General features: G+C 44.5%; 1 protein-coding gene across 1 annotated transcript in view; it reads right to left on the reverse strand.

Moving 5' to 3' along the window:
• Positions 1-2,699: 2,699 nt before the first annotated feature.
• Positions 2,700-14,951, reverse strand: part of LOC126425187 (uncharacterized) — a 90,493-nt gene continuing 78,241 nt past the window's right edge. Inside the window, exon 7 of the mRNA XM_050088142.1 lies at positions 2,700-3,306. Coding sequence (XP_049944099.1) covers positions 2,735-3,306 — 572 coding nt within the window. The 3' untranslated portion in view covers positions 2,700-2,734. The remainder of the gene's footprint in view (positions 3,307-14,951) is intronic.

The raw sequence follows: 14,951 nt of genomic DNA on the forward strand, positions 1-14,951 counted from the left end.
TCCACCCATAATAATTCACAGGAACTATCCACTTCTACTTCACTACAGGATAAACTACTACTAACAGCGACGAACACTCCACCACCGGGTGCAAGGAATCTATCCTTTCTAAACACCGTCTGTACATTTTTAAAAAATTTCGGCAGAAATTATCTCTGGCATCAGCCAGCTTTCTGTACCTATAACGATTTCAGCTTCGGTGCTTTCTATCAGCGCTTGAAGTTCCGGTACTTTACCAACGCAGCTTCGACAGTTTACAATTACAATACTGATTGCTGCTTGGTCCCCGCATGTCCTGACTTTGCCCCGCACCCGTTGAGGCTGTTGCCCTTTCTGTTCTTGCCCAAGGCCATCTAACCTAAAAAACCGCCCAGCCCACGCCACACAACCCCCGCTACCCGTGTAGCCGCTTGTTGAGTGTAGTGGACTCCTGACCTATCCAGCGGAACCCGAAACCCCACCACCCTATGGCGCAAGTCGAGGAATCTGCAGCCCAAACTGTCGCAGAACCGTCTCAGCCTCTGATTCAGACCCTCCACTCGGCTCTGTACCAAAGGTCCGCAGTCAGTCCTGTCGACGATGCTGCAGATGGAGAGCTCTGCTTTCATCCCGCTAGCGAGACTGGCAGTCTTCACCAAATCAGATAGCCGCCGGAAGCCAGAGAGGATTTCCTGCGATCCATAGCGACACACATCACTGGTGCCGACATGAGCGACCACCTGCAGATGGGTGCACCCTGTACCCTTCATGGCATCCGGAAGGACCCTTTCCACCTCTGGAATGACTCCCCCCGGTATGCACACGGAGTGCACATTGGTTTTCTTCCCCTCTCTTGCTGCCATATCCCTAAGGGGCCCCATCAACCACCTGACGTTGGAGCTCCCAACTACCAGTAAGCCCACCCTCTGCGACCGCCCGGATCTTGCAGACTGAGGGGCAACCTCTGGAACAGGACAAGCAGCCATGTCAGGCCGAAGATCAGTATCAGCCTGAGACAGAGCCTGAAACCGGTTCGTCAGACAAACTGGAGAGGCCTTCCGTTCAGCCCTCCGGAATGTCTTTCGCCGCCTGCCACACCTTGAGACGACCTCCCATTCTACCACAGGTGAGGGATCAGCCTCAATGCGGGCAGATGCGGGCAGTATCCCGGGCAACCACAGTCGTAGTCCGATCGGGGGATGCGTGGGACGAGCTGGCCGTCCCCGACAAACCCCCATCCGGAACCCCACAGTGATGCCCATTGGCAACAGCCTCAAGCTGTGTGACCGAAGCCAGCACTGCCTGAAGCTGGGAGCGAAGGGATGCCAACTCAGCCTGCATCCGAACACAGCAGTTGCAGTCCCTATCCATGCTAAAAACTGTTGTGCAAAGAACGTCTGAACTAATCTACAGAGAGTGCAAACAAATCGACACAAAATTTAAACGGTTATTAAAATACATGACTGCCTAGTAAATGCAGTAATGCTACTACTTGCACACTGCTGACACACTGCTCGGCGGCGGAAGGAGACTACGCGATTTTACACTATTCAGGTACTAAAACGCGATGTTACAACTCTCAAATACTATAATACGCCCGAAATTTATGAATTAAACAATGCAACTACCAATGCAATGGGAAGGAAGCGTTTCTGAAGAAGAGAAATTTGTTAACATCGAGTATTGATTTCAGTGTCAGGAAGTCGTTTCTGAAAGTATTTGTATGGAGTGCAGCCATGTATGGAAGTGAAACGTGGACGATAAATAGTTTGGACAAGAAGAGAATAGAAGCTTTCGAAATGTCGTGCTACCTAAGAATGCTGAAGATTAGATGGGTAGATCACATAACTAAAGAGGAGGTATTGAATAGGATTGGGGAGAAGGGAAGTTTGTGGCACAACTTGACTAGAAGAAGGGATCGGTTGGTAGGACGTATTCTGAGGCATCAAGGGATCACCAATTTAGGATTGGAGGGCAGCGTGGAGGGTAAAAATCGTAGAGGGAGACCAAGAGATCAATTCACCAAGCAGATTCAGAAGGATTCTGCATTATTTCTCTTCCCCATGTGTCTGTCGTTAATTCTACCACGGTAATTAGTTTCCGTGCTCTAACGTATTAAATGGGTAGACCACAAAACTAATGAGGAGGTATTGAATAGAATTGGGGAGGAGTTTGTGGCACAACTTGACTTGAAGAAGGGATCGGTTGGTAGGACATGTTCTGAGGCATCAAGGGATCACCAATTTAGTATTGGAGGGCAACGTGGAGGGTAAAAATCGTAGAGGGAGACCATGATATGAATACACTAATCAAATTGAGAAGGATGTAGGTTGCAGTAGGTACTGGGAGATGAAGAAGTTTGCACAGGATAGAGTAGCATGGAGAGCTGCATCAAATCAGTCACAGGACTGAAGACCACAATAACAACAATGTGAAAAACTGTTCCATCTAAGTCACGAAGTTTGTGAGATTTAGTTCACTCAGTCATACTTGATTAATGATGCTTTTATGAATATTGTTTTAATTAATGAAATTTGGTTGAAACAATTTTGAAAAATATGTGGTTATATAGGGCAAGCAACTTTCTATAATCGTTGCTACTGTTAATTTGATAAGAGCAATGATAAGAGCAAGTGTGTGGCAACTACAAACTGGTTATGTGTTTAATTTCGATGTGTCGAGAGGGTTCCACACATCAAATATTTATTGCTACAATGAGATTTATGAAAATTTCAGACTTTATTTCAAAAACATTTTATTTCAAGGTGACATTGTTTACATCGTTTTTGTAAGTCAGTAAAATTTCTGGTGGCTGTATGTTCCTTTCCCAGTCTTTTCTCCACGTTGGTGAGTACCACCCACGGTGGTCCATGGACGCGCCACATACCGCGAAATACGTGTGTGAAGAGAAATCACGACACTTGAGCAACAGAAGAGCTCTGGAAACAGAGCATATGGCATCTGTAGTGTTCGATTTCGGACAAGATTGGTCGTCAGGACTATCGAAAACGCAGCGAGCGTCATCCACGGACTGAATCATGCTAAATGGGACGTGCTGACAAATGCCGGACGAGTTGGCTGTCATCCAGGCCAAGAGGCAGAGGCTGACGTTCGCCCTCCGGTGGCTGGTCTCGGGTACGTGGGTCGATCCCTGAACCAGGTCGTTCCACAGCTGCACGCGGCACTGCTCGCGTTGCTCAATGGTTTCCGGTGGCAGGTCTCCCAGTGGACACGTGGGGTGGTCCAGGGAGCTCACCAACAGCTCCAGGCAGCCAGCGTCCACAGAGATGGAAGCGTTGCTTTTGTCTTCCAGCTGCCACTCTTCACCTGCAAAACAATCATAGCAAGTAGGTGGTGGTGGCGCTCATAAACTAAAAGTAGCTGAAGTCACAAACACCTCTGGCCTATAAGACTGTTGTTGTGGTCTTCAGTCCTGAGACTGGTTTGATGCAGCTCTCCATGCTACTCTATCCTGTGCAAGCTTCTTCATCTCCCAGTACCTACTGCAACCTACATCCTTCTGAATCTGCTTAGTGTATTCATCTCTTGGTCTCCCTCTACGATTTTTACCCTCCACACTGCCCTCCAGTCCTAAATTTGTGATCCCCTGATGCCTCAGAACATGTCCTACCAACCGGTCCCTTCTTCTTGTCAAGTTGTGCCACAAACTCCTCTTCTCCCCAATTTTATTCAATACCTCCTCATTAGTTATATGATCTACCCATCTAATCTTCAGCATTCTTCTGTAGCACCACATTTCGAAAGCTTCTATTCTGTTCTTGTCCAAACTATTTATCGTCCATATTTCACTTCCATACATGGCTACACTCCATACAAATACTTTCAGAAACGACTTCCTGACACTTAAATCTATACTCGATGTTAACAAATTTCTCTTCTTCAGAAACGCTTTCCTTGCCATTGCCAGTCTACATTTGATATCCTCTCTACTTCGACCATCATCAGTTATTTTGCTCCCCAAATAACATAACTCGTCTACTACTTTAAGTGTCTCATTTCCTAATCTAATTCCCTCAGCATCACCCGACTTAATTCGACTACATTCCATTATCCTCGTTTTGCTTTTGTTGATGTTCATCTTATATCCTCCTTTCAAGACACTGTCTATTCCGTTCAACTGCTCTTCCAAGTCCTTTGCTGTCTCTGACAGAATTACAATGTCATCGGCAAACCTCAAAGTTTTTATTTCTTCTCCTTGGGTTTTAATACCTACACCCAATTTTTCTTTTGTTTCCTTTACTGCTTGCTCAATATACAGATTGAATAACATTGGGGAGAGGCTACAACCCTGTCTCACTCCCTTCCCAACCACTGCTTCCCTTTCATGTCCCTCGACTCTTATAACTGCCACCTGGTTTCTGTGTAAATTGTAAATAGCCTTTTGCTCCCTGTATTTTACACCTGCCACCTTTAGAATGTGAAAGAGAGTATTCCAGTCAACATTGTCAAAAGCTTTCTCTAAGTCTACAAATGCTAGAAACGTAGGTTTGCCTTTCCTTAATCTTTCTTCTAAGATAAGTCGTAAGGTCAGTATTGCGCCACGTGTTCCAACATTTCTACGGAATCCAAACTGATCTTCCCCGAGGTCGGCTTCTACCATTGTTCCCATTCGTCTGTAAAGAATCCGTGTTAGTATTTTGCAGCTGTGACTCATTAAACTGACTGATCTATAAGACTAGGTGTGGTTTAAGTAAGTCATCCATCGTCAGTGGTTAAAATAGTTCACAATAAAGATATATCCAGTGGTAATGGCCCAGAATTATGTATCAGTGTTCTGTTTATGGTTGTAAGCAGTGAGTTATTAGCAGCAGGCCGGCCGAAGTGGCCGTGCGGTTAAAGGCGCTGCAGTCTGGAACCGCAAGACCGCTACGGTCGCAGGTTCGAATCCTGCCTCGGGCGTGGATGTTTGTGATGTCCTTAGGTTAGTTAGGTTTAATTAGTTCTAAGTTCTAGGGGACTAATGACCTAAGCAGTTGAGTCCCATAGTGCTCAGAGCCATTTGAACCATATTAGCAGCAACTGTTCCGCAGGTTCACCTAGGTAGTGTTACAGGCCCTTCGCTGTTCATTATCTATATAAACGATTTGGGAAACAATTTGATCAGCCGACTTCGGTTTTTTGCAAATGACGCTGTCGTTTATCGACTAATAAAGCCACGAGAAGATCATAACAAGCTACAAAACGATTTAGAAAAGATATCTCAATGGTGCGATAATTGGCAGTTGACCCTAAATAACGAAAAGTTTGAGATCATCAACTTGAGTGCTAAAAGGAACTCGTTAAACTTCGGTTACACGATAAATCAGTGTAATCTAAAAGCCGTAAATTCAACTAAATACTTAGGTATTACAATTACGAACAACTTAAATTGGAAGGAGCATATAGAAACAGTTGTGGGGAAGGCTAACGAAAGACTGCGTTTTATTGGCAGGAGACTTAGAAAATGTAACAGATATACTAAGGAGACTGGCTACACTACACTTGTTCTTTTTTTTTTTTTTTTTTTTAAATACTGCTGCGCGGTGAGGGATCATTACCAGATGGGATTGATGGAGTACATCGAAAAAGTTCAAAGAAGGGTAGCACGTTTTGCATTATCTCCAAATATTGGAGAGAGTGTTAATGAAATGGTACAGGATTTGGGCTGGAAATCATTAAAACAAAGGCTATTTTCGTTCCGACGGAATTTTCTCACGAAATTCCAATTACCAACTTTCTCCTCCGGATGAGAAAATATTTTGTTGACACCGCCCTACATAGGGATGAACGATCACCACGATAAAATGAGGGAAATGAGAGCTCGTACGGGAATATATAAGTGTTCATTCTTTCCGCCTGCTATAAGAGATTGGAATAATAGAGAATTATGCAGGTGGTTCGATGAACCCTCTGCCAGGCACTTACGTGTGATCTGCAGAGTATCCGTGTAGACGTTTTGACGTTTTGAAAAGGTCCTTGTTCTATTACACGACTACTCTGGTGTTAACTTTGTTCTAAGTGTATGTAAACAACCGTTCACCTGCTCAGTTTATGAATTAATCAGTTTACAGCCGCCTGTAAGTAGGGACGAACTTGACTGAATCAAGTGGGCAAAGCTGAGACCAGACGCAGCAATTAATTTTCCCACGTACTGGGCACAAGCTGAAGCCACTCGCCTGCCTTCATTTAAACGGACTGACACTCTACCAAGCGAGAAGTTATGAAACAGTTACGAAGCTCAATCCATGTCTGGTATACTGTAGGGAGATGGAATGATCAAGTAAGGGATGAAGGAGTCTTGTAATCAGAAAATAAGCAGAAAATAATAAAAAATGCGAAGAAATGAAGAAATATAGTTGTTCAGCACTATGTGATCAAAAGTAACCGGACACCCCCTAAAACATACGTTTTTCATATTAGGTGCATTTTGCTGCCACCTACTGCCATGCACTCCACATCAGCGACCTCGGTAGTCATTAGATATTCTGAGAGAGCAGAATGGGGCGTTCCACGGAACTCATGGACTTCGAAAGTGGTCAGGTGATTTGGTGTCACTTGTGTCATACGTCCGTACACGAGATTTCCATACTCCTAAACATCCCTGGGTCCAATATTTCCGATGTGATAGAGAAGTGGAAACGTGAAGGGACAGGTACAGCACAAAAGCGTACAGGCCGACCTCGTCTGTTGACTGACATAGACCGCCGACAGTTGAAGAGGGTCGTAGTGTGTAATAGGCAGACATCTATCCAGACCATCACACAGGAATTCCAAACTACATCAGGATCCACTGCAAGTACTATGACAGGCGGGAAGTGAGAAAACTTGAATTTCATAGTCAAGTGGCTGCTCATAGCCGCGCGGGATTATCCGAGCGGTCTCAGGCGCTGCAATCATGGACTGTGCGGCTGGTCCCGGCGGAGGTTCGAGTCCTCCCTCGGGCATGGGTGTGTGTGTGTTTATCCTGAGGATAATGTAGGTTAAGTACTGTGTAAGCTTAGGCACTGATGACCTTAGCAGTTAACTCTCATAATATTTCACACACATTTGAACTTTCTTTTTTTTTTTTTTTTTTTTTTTTTTTGGCTGCTCATTAGCCACACATCACGCCGGTAAATGCCGAACGACGCATCGCTTGGTGTAAGGAGCGTAAACATTGGACGACTGAACAGTGGAAAAACGTTGTGTGGAGTGACGAATCACGGTACACAATGTGGCGATCCGATGATAGGGTGTGGGTATCGCGAATGCCCGGTGAACGTCATCTGCCAGCTTGTATAGTGACAACAGTAAAATCCGGAGGTGGTGGTGTTATGGTGTGGTCAGGGTTTTTCATGGAGGGGGCTTGCACCGCGTGTTTTTTTTTTTTTTTCGTTGCACTATCATAGCACAGACCGACATTGATGTTTTAAGCACTTTCTCGCTTCCCACAGTTGAAGAGAAATTCGAGGATGGTGATTGCACCTTTTAACATGATCGAGCACCTATTCGTAATGCACGGCCTGTGGTGGAGTGATTACACGACAATGACATCCCTGTAGCGGACTGGCCTGCACGGAGTCCTGACGTGAATACTATAGAACAGCTTTGGGATGTTCTGGAACGCCGACTTAGTGCCAGGCTTCACCGACCGACATCGATACCGCTCCCCTGTGTAGCATTCTGTGAAGAATGGGCTGTCATTCCCCAAGAAACCTTCCAGCATTTGATTGAACGTATGCCTGCGAAATGGAAGCTGTCATCAAGGCAAAGGTTGGGCCAACACCATATTGAAATCCAGGAACTCGTAAGTCATTTACAGCCAGATATCCGGGTACTTTTGATCACATAGTGTATTTTGATAGGAGTCTCTGCTGAAAATAGTAGCTGAGCTACTGATGGAAGATGGCTACTAACAGCGACCGTGGCGGCGTCACTTGTTTTCGCCACGACCGTATCACACCCTGCAGTCTGGGTTCTCGCGCTCGCCCGTCTCACTTAAACGACGACTTTCTAAAAGCGGTTCTTCACCACTGCTACTATTATTTGTTCATCTATTCACAATGTCGCAATTTGTAGTTCATCTGCAGCTGGTTGAAGTTGGTCGACTTCGGGACGGGACTATTTTCCGTCTAACAATACAGTATGTGTGTATGTACCGCAAACGTTATGAAGTGATTGGCGTGCCGTGCCAATTCAAACCAGGAAGCACGCGTGTAGCGACATCACTGCAAATTATGAAACTGTGTCTTCTACCCCCCTGTACAACCTCCTGCCCCTTGCTGGCCATAAGCTGGGGGTCGGTGGGTGGAACTTCCTTCCCCACTTGCCACAGGCCACAAAGAATAGTTCAGGATGTTTTGAACAAACTGTACTGGTAATACCTTATCATACAGAGTCTATCAGGCTTATTACAGTTCAGAGTATCAACACTTGTAAGATCAATAAAGGCAGTTTTTCTTGTGTAATTAACTGTTTAATTACAGTTGAAATATTATTCACTAAAGAAAAACAGAAGGAGAAAAGATGCTGCATCCTGGAAGTAGAAGTAGAAAAAACTTTAAAAGAGTTGAAGAATGATAAGCACGTACAATTGATGGATTATCACCAGAGATGGTTAAGAGTCTGGGGAGCAGTTGTGTGAAAGAGATGACTCATCTACGCAGATAAATATGAATGGCCAGATGTCTTTCTCGCAGCAGTAATAATACTGACTGAGAAGGAAAGCAATGCCAAGAAATAAGAGAATTTTGACTCACAAATCTCATTTCTCATGTAGTAAAAGTTATAGTGAGAGTGGTAAACAGAGCTGTTCGCGGAAGACTGGGAAAGTATTGCAGAGGCACATTATTGATTTAGAAGAGGTAGGTTGGGTTGTTTGGGGGAGGAGTCCAAACAGCGAGGTCATCGGTCTCATCGGATTAGGGAAGGACGGGGAAGGAAGTCGGCCGTGCCCTCTCAGAGGAACCATCCCGGCATTTGCCTGGAGCGATTTAGGAAAATCTCGGAAAACCCAAATCAGGATGGCCGGACGCGGGATTGAACCGTCGTCCCCCCAATGCGAGTCCAGTGTGCTAACCACTACGCCACCTCACTCGGTGTAGTTAGAAGAGCAAAAGATACAAGAGATGCAATCCGACTTTAGAGAGTTACGTGTGACAGATATACTGGACAAGAAGTTCATACTGTTTTCATTGACTTGGAGAAAGCTTTTGATAGAGTACAGTGGAATAAGTTAATGGATATTCTAAGGAAGAATGGGGTTGATTGAAGGGAATGGTGATTGAAGGGATGCAAGGTTGATTACGAATTAGATTGGGTGGAGAGTGATGCAAGGGAGTTGTCTCTTCCAAACACGCTTTGACGTACATTTGGTGCATATTATTCAGAAATGCTTGAAAGGAAAAATATGAGTGCGAGTTGGAGGTATGAGGATAGAACGTATTCGATTTGCGAATAGTATGGTGTTATTGGCAGACAGCGAAAGAACTGCAATTGGGATGTTAAAACAGTTAAATACGACATGTGAAGCATTCTGAATGAAAATTAATAAGAAAGGGACCAAATTTACGGTGGTAAGTGCAAGAACAGTAAGAACATGGTCAATGATAAAATCCGCTGCAGTTGTAAAAATTATTTATTTCTAATAAGGGAAGCACTACCCGGTTTCAGGACGTATGTCCCTTCTTCAAGTGCATCCGCAAAATATTTGAAAGAAAAATACTTTTTTTAAGGGGGGGGGGGGAGTGCGTGGGGTCATCAGTCTCCTGACCAGTTTGATGCGGCCCGCCACGAATTCCTCTCCTCTGCTAACCTCTTCATCTCAGAGCAGCACTTGCAACCTACGTCCACAGTTATTTGCTGGACATATTCCAATCTCTGTCTTCCTCTACAGCTTTGCACTCTACAGCTACCTCTAGTACTATGGAAGTCACTCCCTCATGTCTTAACGTATATGCTATCATCCTGTCCCTTCTCCTTATGTTTTCCACATTTTCCTTTCCTTTCCTCTCCGATTCTGCACAGAAACATCTCATTCCTTAACGTATCAGTCCACCTAAATTTCAACATTCGTCTGTAACGGAACCTATTAAAGGCTTTACTTTACCGAAGTATGCGATACCCTCCAAATTCAACCAGTTTAACGAGTATTTATGATTATAGAAAAGTTATTGTGTATGTTAACAATGATTGCATAACATTTCTCCATAAACAGTCAACCCACTAAATTATACAGAATAACTGACCCACACAAAAGTTAATATCACTTGATCACTGATACAGCAAATGTCATCATGTAAAAACACTAAGTTCATCTAAATAATTTATATGAAGTGCGAAAAATAGTGGCCAACTTACGTACAGGGCTATTACAAATGATTGAAGCGATTTCATGAATTCACTGTAGCTCCATTCATTGACATATGGTCACGACACTACAGATACGTAGAAAAACTCATAAAGTTTTGTTCGGCTGAAGCCGCACTTCAGGTTTCTGCCGCCAGAGCGCTCGAGAGCGCAGTGAGACAAAATGGCGACAGGAGCCGAGAAAGCGAATGTCGTGCTTGAAATGCACTCACATCAGTCAGTCATAGCAGTGCAACGACACTTCAGGACGAAGTTCAACAAAGATCCACCAACTGCTAATTCCATTCGGCGATGGTATGCGCAGTTTAAAGCTTCTGGATGCCTCTGTAAGGGGAAATCAACGGGTCGGCCTGCAGTGAGCGAAGAAACGGTTGAACGCGTGCGGGCAAGTTTCACGCGTAGCCCACGGAAGTCGACGAATAAAGCAAGCAGGGAGCTAAACGTACCACAGCCGACGGTTTGGAAAATATTACGGAAAAGGCTAAAGCAGAAGCCTTACCGTTTACAATTGCTACAAGCCCTGACACCCGATGACAAAGTCAAACGCTTTGAATTTTCGGCGCGGTTGCAACAGCTCATGGAAGAGGATGCGTTCAGTGCGAAACTTGTTTCCAGTGATGAAGAAACATTTTTTCTTAATGGTGAAGTGAACAGACACAATGTGCGAATCTGGGCGGTAGAGAATCCTCATGCATTCATGCAGCAAATTCGCAATTCACCAAAAGTTAAGGTGTTTTGTGCAATCTCACGGTTTAAAGTTTACGGCCCCTTTTTCTTCTGCGTAAAAAACATTACAGGACACGTGTATCTGGACATGCTGGAAAATTGGCTCATGCCACAAATGGAGACTGACAGCGCCATCTTCATCTTTCAACAGGATGGTGCTCCACCGCACTTTGGCATTTCTTAAACAGGAGATTGGAAAACCGATGGATCGGTCGTGGTGGAGATCATGATCAGCAATTCATGTCACGGCCTCCACGCTCTCCCGACTTAACCCCATGCGATTTCTTTCTGTGGGGTTATGTGAAAGATTCAGTGTTTAAACCTCCTCTACCAAGAAACGTGCCAGAACTACGAGCTCGCATCAACGATGCTTTCGAACTCATTGATGGGGACATGCTGCGCCGAGTGTGGGAGGAACTTGATTATCGGCTTGATGTCTGCCGAATCACTAAAGGGGCACATATCGAACATTTTTGAATGCCTAAAAAAACTTTTTGAGTTTTTGTATGTGTGTGCAAAGCATTGTGAAAATATCTCAAATAATAAAGTTATTGTAGAGCTGTGAAACCGCTTCAATCATTTGTAATAACCCTGTATTTTGGATCTCCTTAAATAAAAATCACCCAGTGAAACCTATTTGTTCACTAGGACCGTTTTCACTCAGTATTCACGTAAACGCTCCTATTTTAGACGAAAACCAATGTAATTCTTAATAAATTCATGTTATTTACTTATTTATGCAAATTAGAGAAGTCAGTTGACAAACTTCTAAAAAACGGCCTTTTTGTAACAAATAATTATTCTGTCAAGTAAACAAATCTGTCTGTCATTTTAATAACCTGTTAAATTATGTCACTCGATATAAATTAATAACTTTTCTGCACAAATTACGATAACAGATGTACATGTGACTTATAAACTATATCTCTTTTTAGTAGTTCTTTGACAAGGTTATAAATACAAGCAGCAGGAAGGATCGGAAGTGGAGTCTGAATGTCACTTTGGTAAAGTGTATGTGTGTTATTGTTCGAGGTAGATAAACATTGCAAAGAACATGTAACAGAAGTGCTACTTTGTGTTGTGTCATTGTCTTTGGTGGACAGTGGAATTAAGATGGCCACCAGAGTAAGAAATATTTGAAGTTTAAATATTTGTTGGTTTCGCTCATTATTTATCATCAAAAGCACATCAAAAACACGGGACCTCATCTTTTTACCCCTAGACAACCATGTATAGACCCAGCAGTAGCATCGAGACACAGCAGCGATCCAGCAAGCAGCAGCGATTACCACAATGCCTTTTAATTGTGCCAACCTAACATCAAGTGCTAACAAGCTCCGTAAATGGGAGTGAAATAGTGCGATTATAGCAATATCTACTACTAGGCGACCATTATAAGCACCACATCTCAAATGCTTCTACTCTATTCTGTTCCTGTTTTCCCACAGTCCATGCTTCACTACCATACAATGCTGTACTCCAGACGTACATTCTCAGAAACTTCTTCCTCAAATTAAGGCCTATTTTTGATACCAATAGACTTCTCTTGGCCGGGAATGCCATTTTTGCCATTGCTACTCTGCTTTTGATGTCCTCCTTCCACCGTCCATCATTGGTTATTTTACTGCCTAGGTAGCAGAATTCCTTAACATCATCTACTTCTTGGATCAGTTCTGATGTTAAGTTTCTCGCTGTTCTCATTTCTACTACTTCTCATCACTTTCATCTTTCTTCGATTTACTCTCAGTCCATATTCTGTACTCTTCAGATTGTTCATTCCATTCAGCAGGTCATGTATTTCTTCTTCACTTTCACTCAAGATAGGAATGTCATCAGCGAATCGTATCATTGATAGCCTTGCACCTTGAACTTTAAATCCACTCCTGAACCCTTCTTTTATTTCCATCATTGCTTCTTCGATGAACAGACTGAACAATAGGGTCGGATGACAACATCCCTGTCTTACACGCTTTTTAATCCAAGCACTTCGTTCTTGGTCGTCCACTCTTATTATTCCCTCTTGGGTCTTGTAAATATTATATATGTATTATATTATCTTGCACCTTTTTATATTGTCGAACGCTTTTTCCAGGTCGATAAATCGTATGAATGTGTCTTGATTTTTCTTCAGTCTTACTTCCAACCTCAACCGCAATGTCAGAATAGCCTCCCTCCTGCCTTTACATTTCCTAAAGCCAAACTGATCGTCATCCAGCACACCCTCAATTTTCTTTTCCATTCTTCTGTATATTATTCTTGTCAGCAACTTAGATGAATGAGCTGTTAAGTTGATTGTGTAATGATTCTGGCATTTGTCAGCTCTTGTAGTTTTCGGAACTCTGTGGATGATATTTTTCCGAAAGTCAGATGGTATGTCGCCAGACTCATACATTCTACACGCCAACGGGAATAGTCGTTTTGTTGCCACTTCCCCACAATGATTTTAGAAATTCTGATGGAATGTTATCTATCCCTTCTGCCTTATTTGATATTAAGTCAAAGGTCTTTTAAATTCTCATTCTAATACTGGATCCCCTATTTCTTCTAAATCGACTCTTGTTTCTTCTTCTATCACATCAGACAAATCTTTCCCCACATAGAAGCTTTCAATTTATTCTTCCCATCTATCCGCTGTCTCCTCTGCATATACCAATGGAATTCCCTTTGCACTCTTAATGTTACCAGCCTTGCTTTTAATGTTACCGATGGTTGATTTGACTTTCCTGTAAGCTGAGCCTGTCCTTCCGACAATCATTTCTTTTTCGATTACTTCACATTTTTCATGCATCTACACTCCTGGAAATTGAAATAGGAACACCGTGAATTCATTGTCCCAGGAAGGGGAAACTTTATTGACACATTCCTGGGGTCAGATACATCACATGATCACACTGACAGAACCACAGGCACATAGACACAGGCAACAGAGCATGCACAATGTCGGCACTAGTACAGTGTATATCCACCTTTCGCAGCAATGCAGGCTGCTATTCTCCCATGGAGACGATCGTAGAGATGCTGGATGTAGTCCTGTGGAACGGCTTGCCATGCCATTTCCACCTGGCGCCTCAGTTGGACCAGCGTTCGTGCTGGACGTGCAGACCGCGTGAGACGACGCTTCATCCAGTCCCAAACATGCTCAATGGGGGACAGATCCGGAGATCTTGCTGGCCAGGGTAGTTGACTTACACCTTCTAGAGCACGTTGGGTGGCACGGGATACATGCGGACGTGCATTGTCCTGTTGGAACAGCAAGTTCCCTTGCCGGTCTAGGAATGGTAGAACGATGGGTTCGATGACGGTTTGGATGTACCGTGCACTATTCAGTGTCCCCTCGACGATCACCAGTGGTGTACGGCCAGTGTAGGAGATCGCTCCCCACACCATGATGCCGGGTGTTGGCCCTGTGTGCCTCGGTCGTATGCAGTCCTGATTGTGGCGCTCACCTGCACGGCGCCAAACACGCATACGACCATCATTAGCACCAAGGCAGAAGCGACTCTCATCGCTGAAGACGACACGTCTCCATTCGTCCCTCCATTCACGCTTGTCGCGACACCACTGGAGGCGGGCTGCACGATGTTGGGGCGTGAGCGGAAGACGGCCTAACGGTGTGCGGGACCGTAGCCCAGCTTCATGGAGACGGTTGCGAATGGTCCTCGCCGATACCCCAGGAGCAACAGTGTCCCTAATTTGCTGGGAAGTGGCGGTGCGGTCCCCTACGACACTGCGTAGGATCCTACGGTCTTGGCGTGCATCCGTGCGTCGCTGCGGTCCGGTCCCAGGTCGACGGGCACGTGCACCTTCCGCCGACCACTGGCGACAACATCGATGTACTGTGGAGACCTCACGCCCCACGTGTTGAGCAATTCGGCGGTACGTCCACCCGGCCTCCCGCA

This window comes from Schistocerca serialis, chromosome 10, assembly GCF_023864345.2.
Source record: "Schistocerca serialis cubense isolate TAMUIC-IGC-003099 chromosome 10, iqSchSeri2.2, whole genome shotgun sequence".
In the NCBI taxonomy this organism is placed as follows: Eukaryota; Metazoa; Arthropoda; class Insecta; order Orthoptera; family Acrididae; genus Schistocerca; species Schistocerca serialis.